The sequence below is a fragment of the Lonchura striata genome, chromosome 1 (assembly GCF_050655825.1).
Source record: "Lonchura striata isolate lonStrDom1 chromosome 1, ASM5065582v1, whole genome shotgun sequence".
NCBI classification, from domain to species: Eukaryota; Metazoa; Chordata; class Aves; order Passeriformes; family Estrildidae; genus Lonchura; species Lonchura striata.
In genome coordinates, this window is record NC_140703.1 from 46198921 (window position 1) to 46211664 (window position 12744).

General features: G+C 41.2%; 1 protein-coding gene across 5 annotated transcripts in view; it reads right to left on the reverse strand.

Moving 5' to 3' along the window:
• Window positions 1–3374: 3374 nt before the first annotated feature.
• The window catches only part of EXPH5 (exophilin 5), a 36977-nt gene continuing 27607 nt past the window's right edge, over window positions 3375–12744 (reverse strand). For all 5 annotated transcript variants that reach the window (XM_085576025.1, XM_021529378.4, XM_085576036.1 and 2 more), the window contains 2 exons: window positions 12324–12450; window positions 3375–10774 (listed from right to left, as the gene is read on the reverse strand). In XM_085576025.1, the coding sequence (XP_085432151.1) occupies window positions 5487–10774; window positions 12324–12450 (5415 nt within the window). In that variant the 3' untranslated portion in view covers window positions 3375–5486. The remainder of the gene's footprint in view (window positions 10775–12323; window positions 12451–12744) is intronic.

Genomic DNA, 12744 nt, shown 5'->3' on the forward strand with positions numbered 1-12744 from the left:
CGGAGCCGGGCACTGCCCCGGGCAGCGGGAAATGCAGCACGGCGCTCTGAGAGCGGGCTCGGAGCCGGGCACTGCCCCGGGCAGCGGGAAATGCAGCACGGCGCTCTGAGAGCGGGCTCGGAGCCGGGCACTGCCCCGGGCAGCGGGAAATGCAGCACGGCGCTCTGAGAGCGGGCTCGGAGCCGGGCACTGCCCCGGGCAGCGGGAATGCAGCACGGCGCTCTGAGAGCGGGCTCGGAGCCGGGCACTGCCCCGGGCAGCGGGAAATGCAGCACGGCGCTCTGAGAGCGGGCAGCGGGCTCGGAGCCGCTGGGCTGCGGCTGCCTGTCCCGAGAGGTTTTTCTTCCCTGACTGTGGGCGCTTTGCGGGACGCTGAGGAGCAGATGATCGGGGGGTGTGTCGCCCTCTCTCAAAGAACGCGTTACCTGTGGTTAAGGATACACTCAACCAGCAGCTGAAGAGCTGGCCTGGAATTTAGAGAGGAAAAAATCGTCTTTCTCTATAGCTTATTGTTACTGCCTTGTGTCAGCTGATGTACAGTGATTGCTATAAAAGGGAAAAAAAAAAAAAAAAACAAACAACAAACCTGACATAATTTGAAATTCCTCACTGTTTTTAAGATTTCTCATAGCAATTGAATTTAAAGTGAAGGACAGAGCAGGGATCCTATTAGGACTCACTGACACCTGATTCCCTATCACTGGGCTTAGCTCCCTGTCCCAGAGAGGAGGCTCAGACCATGCACCCATGCCCAGGTGCTCCTGAGGTCTGTGGGTGAGATGCTGCTGGTGGCTCTCATCAGTGCTGTGATGCTTGGTGAGGGGGGAAAAAAGGATCACGGTATCATCCTCTAGAAAATATAACAACAAAATAATTTCACGGATTTAAAATGTGGGTTACAAGTAAAGAGGGTAAAACTCCAATGATTTGTCTCCTAAGGTTGTTTTATCATTATTAACATTTGCTGCTACTAGAAAGTATTTCAAGGTATGAGTAGATGGGAGGGCTTACAAGGCTGTAGGAGAATTAAATCTAGCTTTTGGGCAAGCCTGGATTTTCACATGCAAAGCAATGAGAGCACAAATGGATTCTGCCTGGTTTTGAATAACATGAACATCAAGTCTTTATGCATACAAACAATGAAAAACAGGTTCCTTGAAGGAGGAATTACCAAGTCTGGTTTCCTCCTTGCTTTTGTCTTTAGTCTCTTCAATTCCCTCGCTTCAGATAGCCACAGTGTACCATGTTTGATGCTTCCAAGAGGTGAGAAAAAACTTGTGTAGTGTTTCAGGATGGCAGGGCTGAGGTCAGGCAGGGACATCAATCTGCAGATCAGGATCAGTCCCTGTGAGGGGAATCAGGGTCAGACACCACTCTGGGATAGCTGCTGTCCTGCGGTTGTCAGCCTGCAGAGAGGGCCACAGCAGGGAGGGCAGAGGAGAGATGGAGACCAATGACCTATGCCATCAGTGGGGCAGGGACTGATGGCCCCAGGCTGGGCTGAAACAGTGCCCATGGGCAGGGAGAGTCAGAGGAATCAGGGCCTGATGGTGCTCTTGCACCCCTTTCCCTGGGAAATAGCCACCCCACCCCAGGTATGGGCTGGGAGCAGCTCTGAGGGAACGGCTCTGGGGGTCCTGGTGGGCATGGAGGGACATGGGCCATCAATGGCACTAACAGTGGCCAACAGCAGCCTGGGCTGAAGGAACAAGGGCAGAAGTCGAGGGGAGTCATTATCCACCTCCACTCAGTACTTGTTAGACCTCATCTAGATCCTGCATCCAGCCTTGTGCTCCCCAGTACAAGACATCAATAAACTGGATCAAATCCAGGAGAAGCCACTGAGATGGCAGAGCTGGAGCACCAGCCCTGCGAGGAGAAACTGGGGCAGCTGGACTTGCTAAGCCTGTTAAGGTCCCTTTGATGAGGGGGTGGACCTCACAGAAGCCCCCAGGAAGATCATGAGATGGTGTAGGGCAGAAGGATGAAGGACAAGTGGCATGAGTTGAAAGAAAAGATGGTCACCCTGTAACATCTCCATTTTATAGGCTGAGGCATAGGTTGCCCAGAGAGACTGTCTAGTCTCCATCTTCAGAGATTTTCAAGCCTCAAATAGATGAAGCCTTAAAAAGCCAGCCCTGACCTCGAAGCCAATCTGCTGTGAGCAGGAGGCTGGACCATAGACCTTCTGAAGTGACACCCAACCTGACATCCTTTGATGAAACCATGACATTTCTGTCCCTTCTTTAAAATGTCATAAAGATGGGAGAATGCTCAAAGATCATCTGAGTACATGCATGACCTACTGGGTGGACAGAGAAACGACCATAGTGCATAAACCATGTTTTCTTCCTGAAGCCAGGCTGAAGGACTGCTCAGGTACCACAAAACTGGCTGTAGTAATTAAGGCTGCAAGACTGTGATTAGTCTCACACTATTACACGGCACGTGGCAGACAGGTTTCTCTCAGGCCTAATTGCAGCTGAAGGGATCTTCACGTGGAGCCATCACTTTACTCTTGGCCTCTACATGGAGTATTGGCACCTCAAGGCAAGTTGCAGGCATACAGCTTTCTAAGGGCTTAATATATCTACTGTAAAGATTCTACCACGGATGGAAAACTATTTTATGTGCTGGAGACTTGTCAGCTGGCAGGACACGAGAAGACAGCACATCCTGCTTGAGCCCAGCAGCTGATGTGACTGCTGGCAACAGCTGCCAGATGGACCAAGGCTGCCTGCCCTGCTCAATCCATGGCTTTGTTGGCCATCAGCACCCTGATGATGTTGGCAACCATATGGATGCTGGATTTTTTTTTTTATAATCTGCTGCATTCACAGCATGTGAAAAGCAAATACAATACCAATACATTATATATGTAAATGTAGAATTTATTTCAAACAAATAATTTTAAATGTGAAAATCATGTAAATTATCAATATTCATAGAATATATTTTTGCTAAAGAAAATCTTGGAAGAGTGGAAGTGGAATTTGGCTCTGCTAACCTTTTTTGAATAGCTGAATTTTTTGAATAGCTGATAAACTATTTTTGAATAGCTGATTTCTATTCAAAAGGCTCCCTATGTTTTCATGCAGTTGACTATTAGAATACTGTTATTCAGTGCAAATTTTAGTTTACAGATCCTCAACAGGCTGCAGTCTTCCACAACTGATTTACAATCAAAAACAGTTTTTACTTGCTTACATTAAATCAAGCCATCTGATTTCCTGTCATACACAGCACAGCAAATGAAAAAAAATTATGCCTGCAAAGTGAGCACTTAATCCAACTACTGTTGAATGGTTAGAAAATATTTCCAAATAAAAATGTTCTAAACCATCCATATCTAGTCAAGAAAAACCATATGACAATTTACTTCCTTTGTACACATTTCTTTTATTATTCTGTACCTTATGTAGGCTGGTATCATAAATTTTTGGATTAATTTATTTTGCAGAAATGTACAACAGCAGAAATTCCACAGATACTCAGCTGGTTTTATTGTCTTACTCTACAGAATCCTGTACACACAGAGAATAGAGACATTTACAGAAAAAGGTAATTTCTCCTTAGAATACCACTTTTTACAAGACTGCAATTATACATTAGTCATTTCCTTCCAGCATTGCCTTATGTCAGCATATTATTTTATCCTTGTGAAACAGGCATGTGGTCGAAATCAGTTCTGTCTATAAATATACAGTTTATGTTAGTCCTTCTATGTACAACAAAAGACAAATTACCCCAGCAAAAAGTAACTATACTTATATATCAGTACAGGTTTGAGCTACAGACCCACTTCTTTAACGAAGCTTACAGTATGAAAAAATAAGGATACCTCTTACCTACTGTAATATTTTTATCTTTTACTTTCTTGTGGAACAGTCAGTGATACAAGCATTGCTTGTTTTGTGTAAAATATATTATTTTAAAATACCAATATGCTGTCCTTCAAGTTAGAAAAATATAACTATGTCCTACAGAAATTTTATTGAATTAAAAAGCATATAAAATATGGACCATCATTTCAGACCATATATGAAATTAGAAACAAAGTAGAAGAAAATGTATAATTATTTTAAAATATATCTTCTGGTTCAGTGAGCCACTTCTGATTTTTCATAAAGAGAGAATAAAGCTTAGTTAGAAATTTAATGGCCAGGGACAAGTTTTGGCTACTGAATAATAATACTACATTATTGTTGTGGCTGAAAAAGAGCCAATGGAACATGTTTACACCCATTCTGTTTAGAGTACTGTGGTCACAGCAGGAACAGTTGAAAAATAAATACCAAAAGGGGATGGCAATTCGACAAAGGGCAAAGAGCCTTTCTCAGTGTTTTCATTTACTTTGCATGTAAGAAGCCACCAGTCTGTAAGTGCAGCAGTGTCCCAGCCAAGTGCCCTCTCAGGCTGCCCCAGGTGCTGCTGCCCTGAGGGAGCCCAGTGGCTGCAGGTGCCTCATCCTGAGACAGCCGAGCAGAGGCAGCTGCAGAACTCTGGGACCTCACAAACTGTTTTGGTTATGTTCTCACCACTAGGACAACTATGGATTCAAGCTATGAGGTTAATAAAGAAATTAACAAGCTAAATAGTTTTATATTTTGAATTGTTAAAACTATATGACTTTTAATCCAAATTAACCTGTTTCTAAGACCAGAAATCTGGCCTGTCATATCAACTGTTACCAAAGCTGTGCTGGTTATGAATCTTCTATGTCTGGAAAGCAGATTTCCATGCTCAACTGACTTTCTTTTGGTCGATTTCTCAGTTGCTGTGCCCTGTGTTGAGCTTTTTCTCCTATACTAGAAGTACTTCTGCAACTCACATTGCTCACTGCTCTTGCAGTGCTGTAAAGTCCTACTGTGGAATCTGCCTCAACAGCACAGCAGAACAAATGCCACCAGGGACATTGTTGCTATGCTTCCCAGGAATGCACAAAAAGAACATTCATGCAGAATATGCTGTAAAGATTTAAGAGGTTTCAGTTTGTGAGGATATTTGTTCAGTGGGAAGGATTAGCATTATCATGCTTGATAACAAGGAAGATTGGAGAAACAACAAATTATCAGCAAAGTAACATTTTGGTTTTCTGTTAAGTTCTGTAAGAAAAGCTCAAGCTCAAGCTTGAATTTATCCATTCCAGCACTGTGTAGCTGGCAGGAACCTAAATACTGCTTGCTGACTCAGAGGAAAGCCATCCTCAGATTAACACTGCCCAAAGCTCCACAGATGTTTACCTTTTATTATTTGGGGAAGAGATTTTTTAACATTGTTTTTCCCTGCTAAGAGAAACAGGAAAGGTGAAGCCACACATTTAATACAAAAGTCAAATGCTTAGCTAATATACCATACTAACTCCCTTGAAACTAAGGAAGCTGTACCAATTTATAGCAGCACAAGAATGGGCCCAGTGTATTTAACATGTTTTTGCCTGCCCAGAAACTACCACACTATTGTGCCCTCTTAGTACCACAGTCCCTTCATAGCTCTGATTCTTTATCTATCTCATCTAGGTAATATTCATCATCAGTGGTCGTATCACTGTCTGAGTCCGAGTAAGCAGCCAAGTCTTCCACATAGGTATCAGTCAGCTCTCGGGGGGATGAAGCAGCTGATGACATTTTGCTCCCAGCAGAACTCGAGCTCAGAAGCTCAGGCCTGTTTATAGAAGAGCTCTCTGTATCTCTGAAAGCACCAGGGTTGTTAAGTAGACATGGTCTCCATAATCGCCCTTCTGTGAGTGACCTCTTAATATTTTCCAGGAAAGCCAGTTGTTGCTCCTTGCCAAATATACCAAATTCCACAGACGGATACATTAAATTTCTAGTGCTGTAGCATTTTTCATCGTCTGATGCCCAGTTTTCATTCTCATCACAAGACAACAGCTCTGAATAAGATTTAAATCTCTTCCCATGTATGCCATCTTTGGGTAGAATATTGCTTCCCGAGGCAGAGGTCTCAAGGGAATCTCGAGCACAAATGCCCTCAGAGAGGTGACGCTCACGCTGACTTTTCACACGGCTCTTGCACAGCTGATAGCTATTGAGGTTAGCGTTTTCTAAGCTGGCAGGCTGAGAGGTATTTTGACGCTGACCAAGCAGTGTCTGGGAAGTCAAATTTTGCTCTGGACATGTGTCTGCCTGCAAGCAGCTATTTACATGGGTGTTGGAGTTTTTGTCAGTTAAAAGTGGCGAGGGAGGAGCACAGGTATGACTGCTAGCTCTTCCTTTCTCTTCATCCAGTGGGTATGAGGTAGTAGCACTGGGAGCAACGGGCTGCCTTTTGCTTTCTAACCTGAGATCAGGTGTTTGGGAATTCTTATTTCTTGTAGTTACTGGTTTATCTGGAAACAACGTTGTGAGTCTTGGCCTATTTCCCACTTTCACTGCAGTTTTTTGAGGACTGATGGCCTCCTTCTGGGTATATGAACTTGTAAAAGTCCTCCTTTTGCTGTTAACAAGCAAAGAAGGATCATTCTGATTTTCAGTCTTCTTGTTATCAGCTGTTATTGGTCTTGGATTATTCTTGTCAGAGTTCAGACTGTGATTCTGATTTTCATTGTCCAACTCCAGGAATGGCTGGTGAGAATCCATTGAAATCAATGAGTCAAGGGACATGTTGACCTCTAAAGTAGCACTTCCATCATTCTGTGAAAAAATGTTACTTATGTGTGGTTTGGGGGGTAAATTTTTACTTGAAAATTTACGACTTGTTTTGTAAACAGCTGCCAATTTATTTTTAATTGAAGGTCTGTTTTTCCTTTTCTCTAGATCTTTGACTTTGTCTCTTGTGCAGTCAGAGAGAAGCTTGTTCTCCTCTTCTGCAGTCTGTGTTATGTTCTGATCTTGTGTAACCCTGGGGACTTTATCTTTAATGTTCAGGTTGCCCTCATTATGCCTCTCTGGTTCCTGAAAACCACTGTAAACTTTACCCATATAAGAACTCTGTGAGTTTTGCTCTTTTTTAATTTTTGAATTCTTTACTTCATCTGTATCTGTGCTAGCCACTTTGTCTAGCTGAAGAAATGGATCAGCACTGGAAGCTGTGCTTATCTCAGATGCTTTGCTTGAAGACTCTGGAAGCACTTTGCTACAAAAATTTAAACTATTCTCTTTTTTTCTTGAACTGTCAGTCCTTAATTGCAGTCCACTAAATTTATTATTACACAAAGGGGTGGTTCGGTGTAGGACATCTACTCTCTGTTTAACTTGGGCACTATCCCTGTACGTATCTTCCATGGGAGTAAGTGGGACATCAGCATGCTCTCTGTTACCACTCCTTCCAAGGGAACTCTTCTCTCTGGAGCCGAGCAATAAACTGTTCAGATTTTTCTTGTTCAATTTTGGGGGCTGAGAGCAGCTTTCCGAACTTCCCTTCTGTATGATATTTTTATTTGTTGAATTAGAATATAAGGGCTTCTCTAAATGTCTGCCTGGCTTGGGAGGGGTTGATAAAGTAGACATCAGTGGTGTGGCTCTTTGTAAAATTTCCTTCTTTTCTTTTACATATATTTTTGCCTTTTGGCTGCTTGAAGCATTAGAAATGGCCTTATCTGACTTAGTCACTATCGCAGTGGATTGTGGGCCACCAAAAGAAATTTCTTTTGTCACCACATCAGAAAGTGCATTTTCTGCTAATGGAAGATATACTGAATTATCTTTCTTGTTAAGTACCACACTCACTGACTTCTCAGAGCTAGGGGATAAGTGAGAATTCTCTTCACTGTCAACAGCAGTTCTTGAATTTTGAGGTGTGACCAGAACTGAAGATACTTGGTCAGAAGAATATGAAGGCACCTCTTTTTCTGAAGTAGTAGGGAAAAAAACATTTGCTAAACTCACATGACCTTCATTTTTCTTGTTTTGTGTTCTTGGTGACTGAGCAGTTTCTTTGGGACAAGTTAAATCTGCATCCTCTGAATTATCTCTAAAGAGGCTACAAAATGTTTTTGAATGCCTCCGTGGTAGTGTGTAATAAATTGAAACTAATTCATGATACTTGACATGATCTTCATCAACACAAACGGTAAATGTGCTTGTGGTTTTATATTTCTGCAAAAAATTTCCCCCTTCCTTATAATCTGAAAACACCGAGGATTCTCTTCTACTTAGATGTTTACATCTGTTTGTCACATCAACTGATGTACTGCTATTTACTGAATCATTACTATTTTTGGTTAATGGACTGTGGTAATCTTTGTTACTTGTGGCAGCATTTAATGATGCTGATGTTAAAAAGGAACATTTTGGGTCTAAACAAGACACATCTCTTTGACTAGAATAAGAGGTGTCAGCTCCATGCAGAGTTTCTGACCTTAAACAATTGTATGTTGTTCTGTTTTCTCTAGGTAAAGAGATGGGCGTCTCTGACATAATACTACCAGCAATGCTAGCTGATTTTCTAGGCAAAGTGTAATAAATAACAAGGGGGTCAGAAGATTTGGAGCTGTTTCTGCCAGGGGAGCCAATAATGCTACAGCTACTGGTGTGTCTTGGTGAGCTGTCTTGCCTGTGAAACCTTCTGATACAAGGTGAAGTACTCCTCATTTTTTCAGTTTCTTTTTCAAGGCAAAAATAACTTAAACTATTTTCAGAGGTATTGGGGTCTCCATCAAAGCCACGCATATAAATATTTCCAGAATTTACATTTCGTGGAGAACTAGTAGTGAATTGTCCATTACAGTCCTTAGTAACTAAAGTGCTTGCATTTTGCAGTGTCTCCTGTGAAATCTCTTTGCTAACACTTGTTCTATTCACTTCAGCTGTTTCCCCCACTTCTGCTTGAGGTTCAGTAACAGTGCAATTTACCGAAGAGCTAGTTAGCATTCCTAAGCATTTAGCATTTTCTTTATGAGAAAGTGCTTGTGGAGAGTTTTGTGAGAAACTAGATGAGAGCTCAGGAGGACAGAACATGCCTTGACAGTTTGCTAATTTTTCAGTGGATAGAGCAGAAGTAACGTTTAGTAGTGAGGACTGTCTTTTTGGAGTAGCTTTGTTAAGGGCTTCTGCACTCCAATTATCCTGTGCTGCATAATGCAGATTATGTTTCCATTCTTTCTGACTTGGAAGAAAAGGTTCCTTCCTGCTCCCATCAGCTGGCAAAATGCAGGGAGGCTGACTGAACACACTATTGGGTGGGCAATCATTTTCCTTCATTTCTACATTTCTTGTATCACCATTTGATGTATAAACTTTTGCAGTATCTCCTCTGGCAGTGGCTTGGGCTTGTCTCGTTGATGTCACTGTTTTAAAGAGAGATACATCTCTTTGCCAAACGGGAGAAGCAGGGCCGTTAGAGGAAAAACTCTGTTTGCTGATGTAGCTTGTATCTGCTTGTTGAGAAACTGAGGGTAACAGTGTGTCTTCATCTGGCTGTTTCACACCTTCAGCCTTTTCCAGGTGTGTAAAATCTGCCTTAGTACCCCTTTGGGTAACAACAACTGAATTCCTGTTCAGTTTTGTAGGTTCTGGTTGGTTCTTTGAATTGGGAAAGACTGACTCATCAGTTCTGATACCAGATGAAGAAACAGAAGAGGTACAACTTAGCCAAGGCTGACAGCCCTCAGTGAATTCTGAAAAATTTCTGTTTGCACTTCTTGTCATCCTTTTGATACCTGCATTTTCTGGAGAGTACATGTGAAAATCATTCTGCAGGCGCTGTGAACCAAACTTGGCATTCTTTGCATGTGCCCATTGGTGGTCATTTAAATTAGCCATAAATGCTTCAAAGCTGGCATCAGGGGAAATAAACACATCATCACTGTAACACTGAGGAATATCAGCCCAAGAAGGATAGGTGTCTTTTCTTCCATAAGAATTTTTTTGGTTTGCATACAACTGCCCATGAGAAGAGGTGTCTCTATAGTAGGATCTAGAGAGATTATTTTCTGATTTGTATAAAGGATAGTTTTCCCAGTTATCAAAGGGCAACGGAAAAGTAGCTTTGTCAGGGCAACTAACTCTACTAAAGCAATTACTGCTTGAAATAGATCTTCTGTAGTGGTTTTTTGAGTGGTAACTTGGGTATTTCTTAGTTTCTTGTAAAGAGCTGGGATATCTACCATGGTCTGTAGCATGAAACTCCATCAGTGATTGAGTTCTAAACATTGTTTCTGGAGTTTGTTCTGAAGAGTCTGGTGTGTTGTTCCATATAATGGAAGACAGAGGAATTCTCTTTGGGTTCTGTCGACCAAACCTTGGTACAAAACCATTCTTGCTCTCCCTTGCCAATGGATGCTGTAAACTAGATGCTGAGAGCTGATCAGAAGATACTGATGATGGACATCTCCGAAGGGAACACACAGAGTAACTTCTGCCAGCTGTGTCCCTGTTCATACAACCCTTGTGCCTAAATCCGCTGTTGTGTGTTACGGAAGGAGGATATAAGCTCCCTTCCGAAGACCGTCCGAAAGAAACCGCAGACAGCCTCCTGCGGTGCAGACGAGGATTTCCATCGACTGCATCACCATAACTGCAGTCTTCTTGAAAGGCTCTTTGGTGCCAGTTTATATATGCACTGTGTAACTTCCTTGGTCTGATGAAAATCTTGTGTTCGTCTTTGGCTCTCAGTGTTCTCATTCCATCTGGGAAAAATGTGCTAGGCATGTCACTCCAGTCATTTCTCTGTTGCTCTCTACTAGCAGTCTGCCTCTTTGAAGTAGGACATGCACTACTACTTTGGACATTTGATGCACTGCTTGTAGAAACGATCCTGTCCAAAGGGTCTTGGGTTTGTTCCTGGGCCAGCTGGTCATCCAGATCACTTAGAACTGCACAGAGGGAAAAAAAAAAGATACTTGGTTTTGTTTTCTTTAATAATCTTCCGACTGCTTATGTTAAAAAGTTTCATGTATTACATTAATAATCAGAATTGGCTTCTCAGTCAGCTTCTCAGCATTCAAAACCTTTCCCAAACCACATGTTCTTCTTCCATAGGATTTTTCATCAGTCACCCATTATGACTACAAGAAAAAAAATGTTCTACGCCATGACTGCTCTTTATGTAAATGTTAGTCTTTATGCTATTTAAAAGAACAAAACAATTTGAAGTCCGAGTTCTCACTCACTGTATGTGTCTGCGTGTGTGTGTGCGTAAACCTTCCAAATATAGTCTGTAAGCAAAAAAATCCATGAAAAGAATTCACTAGGCAAACATGGACCTTTCTGTGTGTTCACAAAGCAGTTATGACATAACTATAAGAAAACAGCATCCTGCAAACCATCAAACAAGCATATTCAGTAGTCTGGCATGTCCACTGTTTATTTCATTCATAAAATAAGTTCTCTTCTGAACTTTATGAGCACTGAAAATGGAATTTTCTGGATATGAAAGGGTAATTGAATAGTTAGGAAGCTGTGATTCAATCTAGCAACAAATATGTATTTATATAAATATATAGGCAACCTCATGAACTGGAATTAAACACTATGTAGCTCAATTAACCAAGATAGTCAGAAGAATGACAGCAATGTATTAAAACTATTTTTATTATCAAAAGCAATTATGCCTTTGCTAGTTGTATTCTGCTATTTTCAAAACACTACACATAATATAAAATGGATATGATTGTTTTATTACAGAATTTCCTAATCCACTTAAATACATAAGACTGAGTGATCGGTCATTACAGATCTCTGCTAACACTACAAAAGCATTAAGAAAGCATCAATAAATATGTATAGTTGCAATAAAATGTGATCCAAAGGTTCTAAAATTCTCAATTTTTCCTAAGTTTCTTTTAGCACACAAAATAGAAGACTCCTGAGAAACTCAGAACAAGAAAAACGATGAGCTGTTTCTGAGTCTTCCATTGGGAGGATATAAGCCAAACTAAATAGAACTTGCAACTTTTGACTGGGGGTATAAAAAGGCTCCCAGAAAACTAAGTGAATGCCATAATGTCTCTTGCTTGTATGGTTTGTGGCTTCACAGTTTATAAAACCAGGCCCAGTAATTCATTATTATTAAAATTATGCATGCAGGAAACTCGGATAGAATTCTCACATAACCATATGTATGCATCTAAAGGGCACAGTATGGGCTCCCGGCAGAAACAGCAGAGAGAACTGTGCACAGTTACACAGGATTCTTCTGAACTGTATGAGTATGAGATGAAACACATTTTAAGTATGACTGATCACTTACATCTCCTAAAATCAATTTTAGAGTACACATTCTGCTGACAAAGACGACAAAAAGAAATGGCTAGAAATGAGCCATGTTTTACAGCCTGTGCTTTTGCAGAAAATTATTTCAAACCACAGTCACTTCTGGTAACAATACTATCAAACAATACCAAAATAAGGACATACACTTACCACTGAAAATCTCCTTCTCTAGCTGTTCATTCCATTCCAGTGTATTTTTCTCCATTGTTTCATTTTGGTTTGTATCGAAAGAATGACTGCTTGTTTCAGTTGACATTGGGGTATTACACATTTCAGCCTGTTAAAAATTGTAAGGTAACCTGGTTTCAGTTCTACATGTGGGTTCAAATCACATTTCACGTATCACATCACAAACTGTGTCACATATCCTGGAGGTGAGCAAACTCTGTCAGTCCAGTAAATAATGTATTATTAAAATACACAACTGAGGGTTGTAAAATTGCATGCATTTTATAGACTTCTACACATATAATAAGGAGAACTACTCATCTTGTTCTCATCCTGTAGCACGTTTTGGATAAGTGCATAGTTTAACTATTTTATCCAAATGCATCCTTATTGCATTGTATCT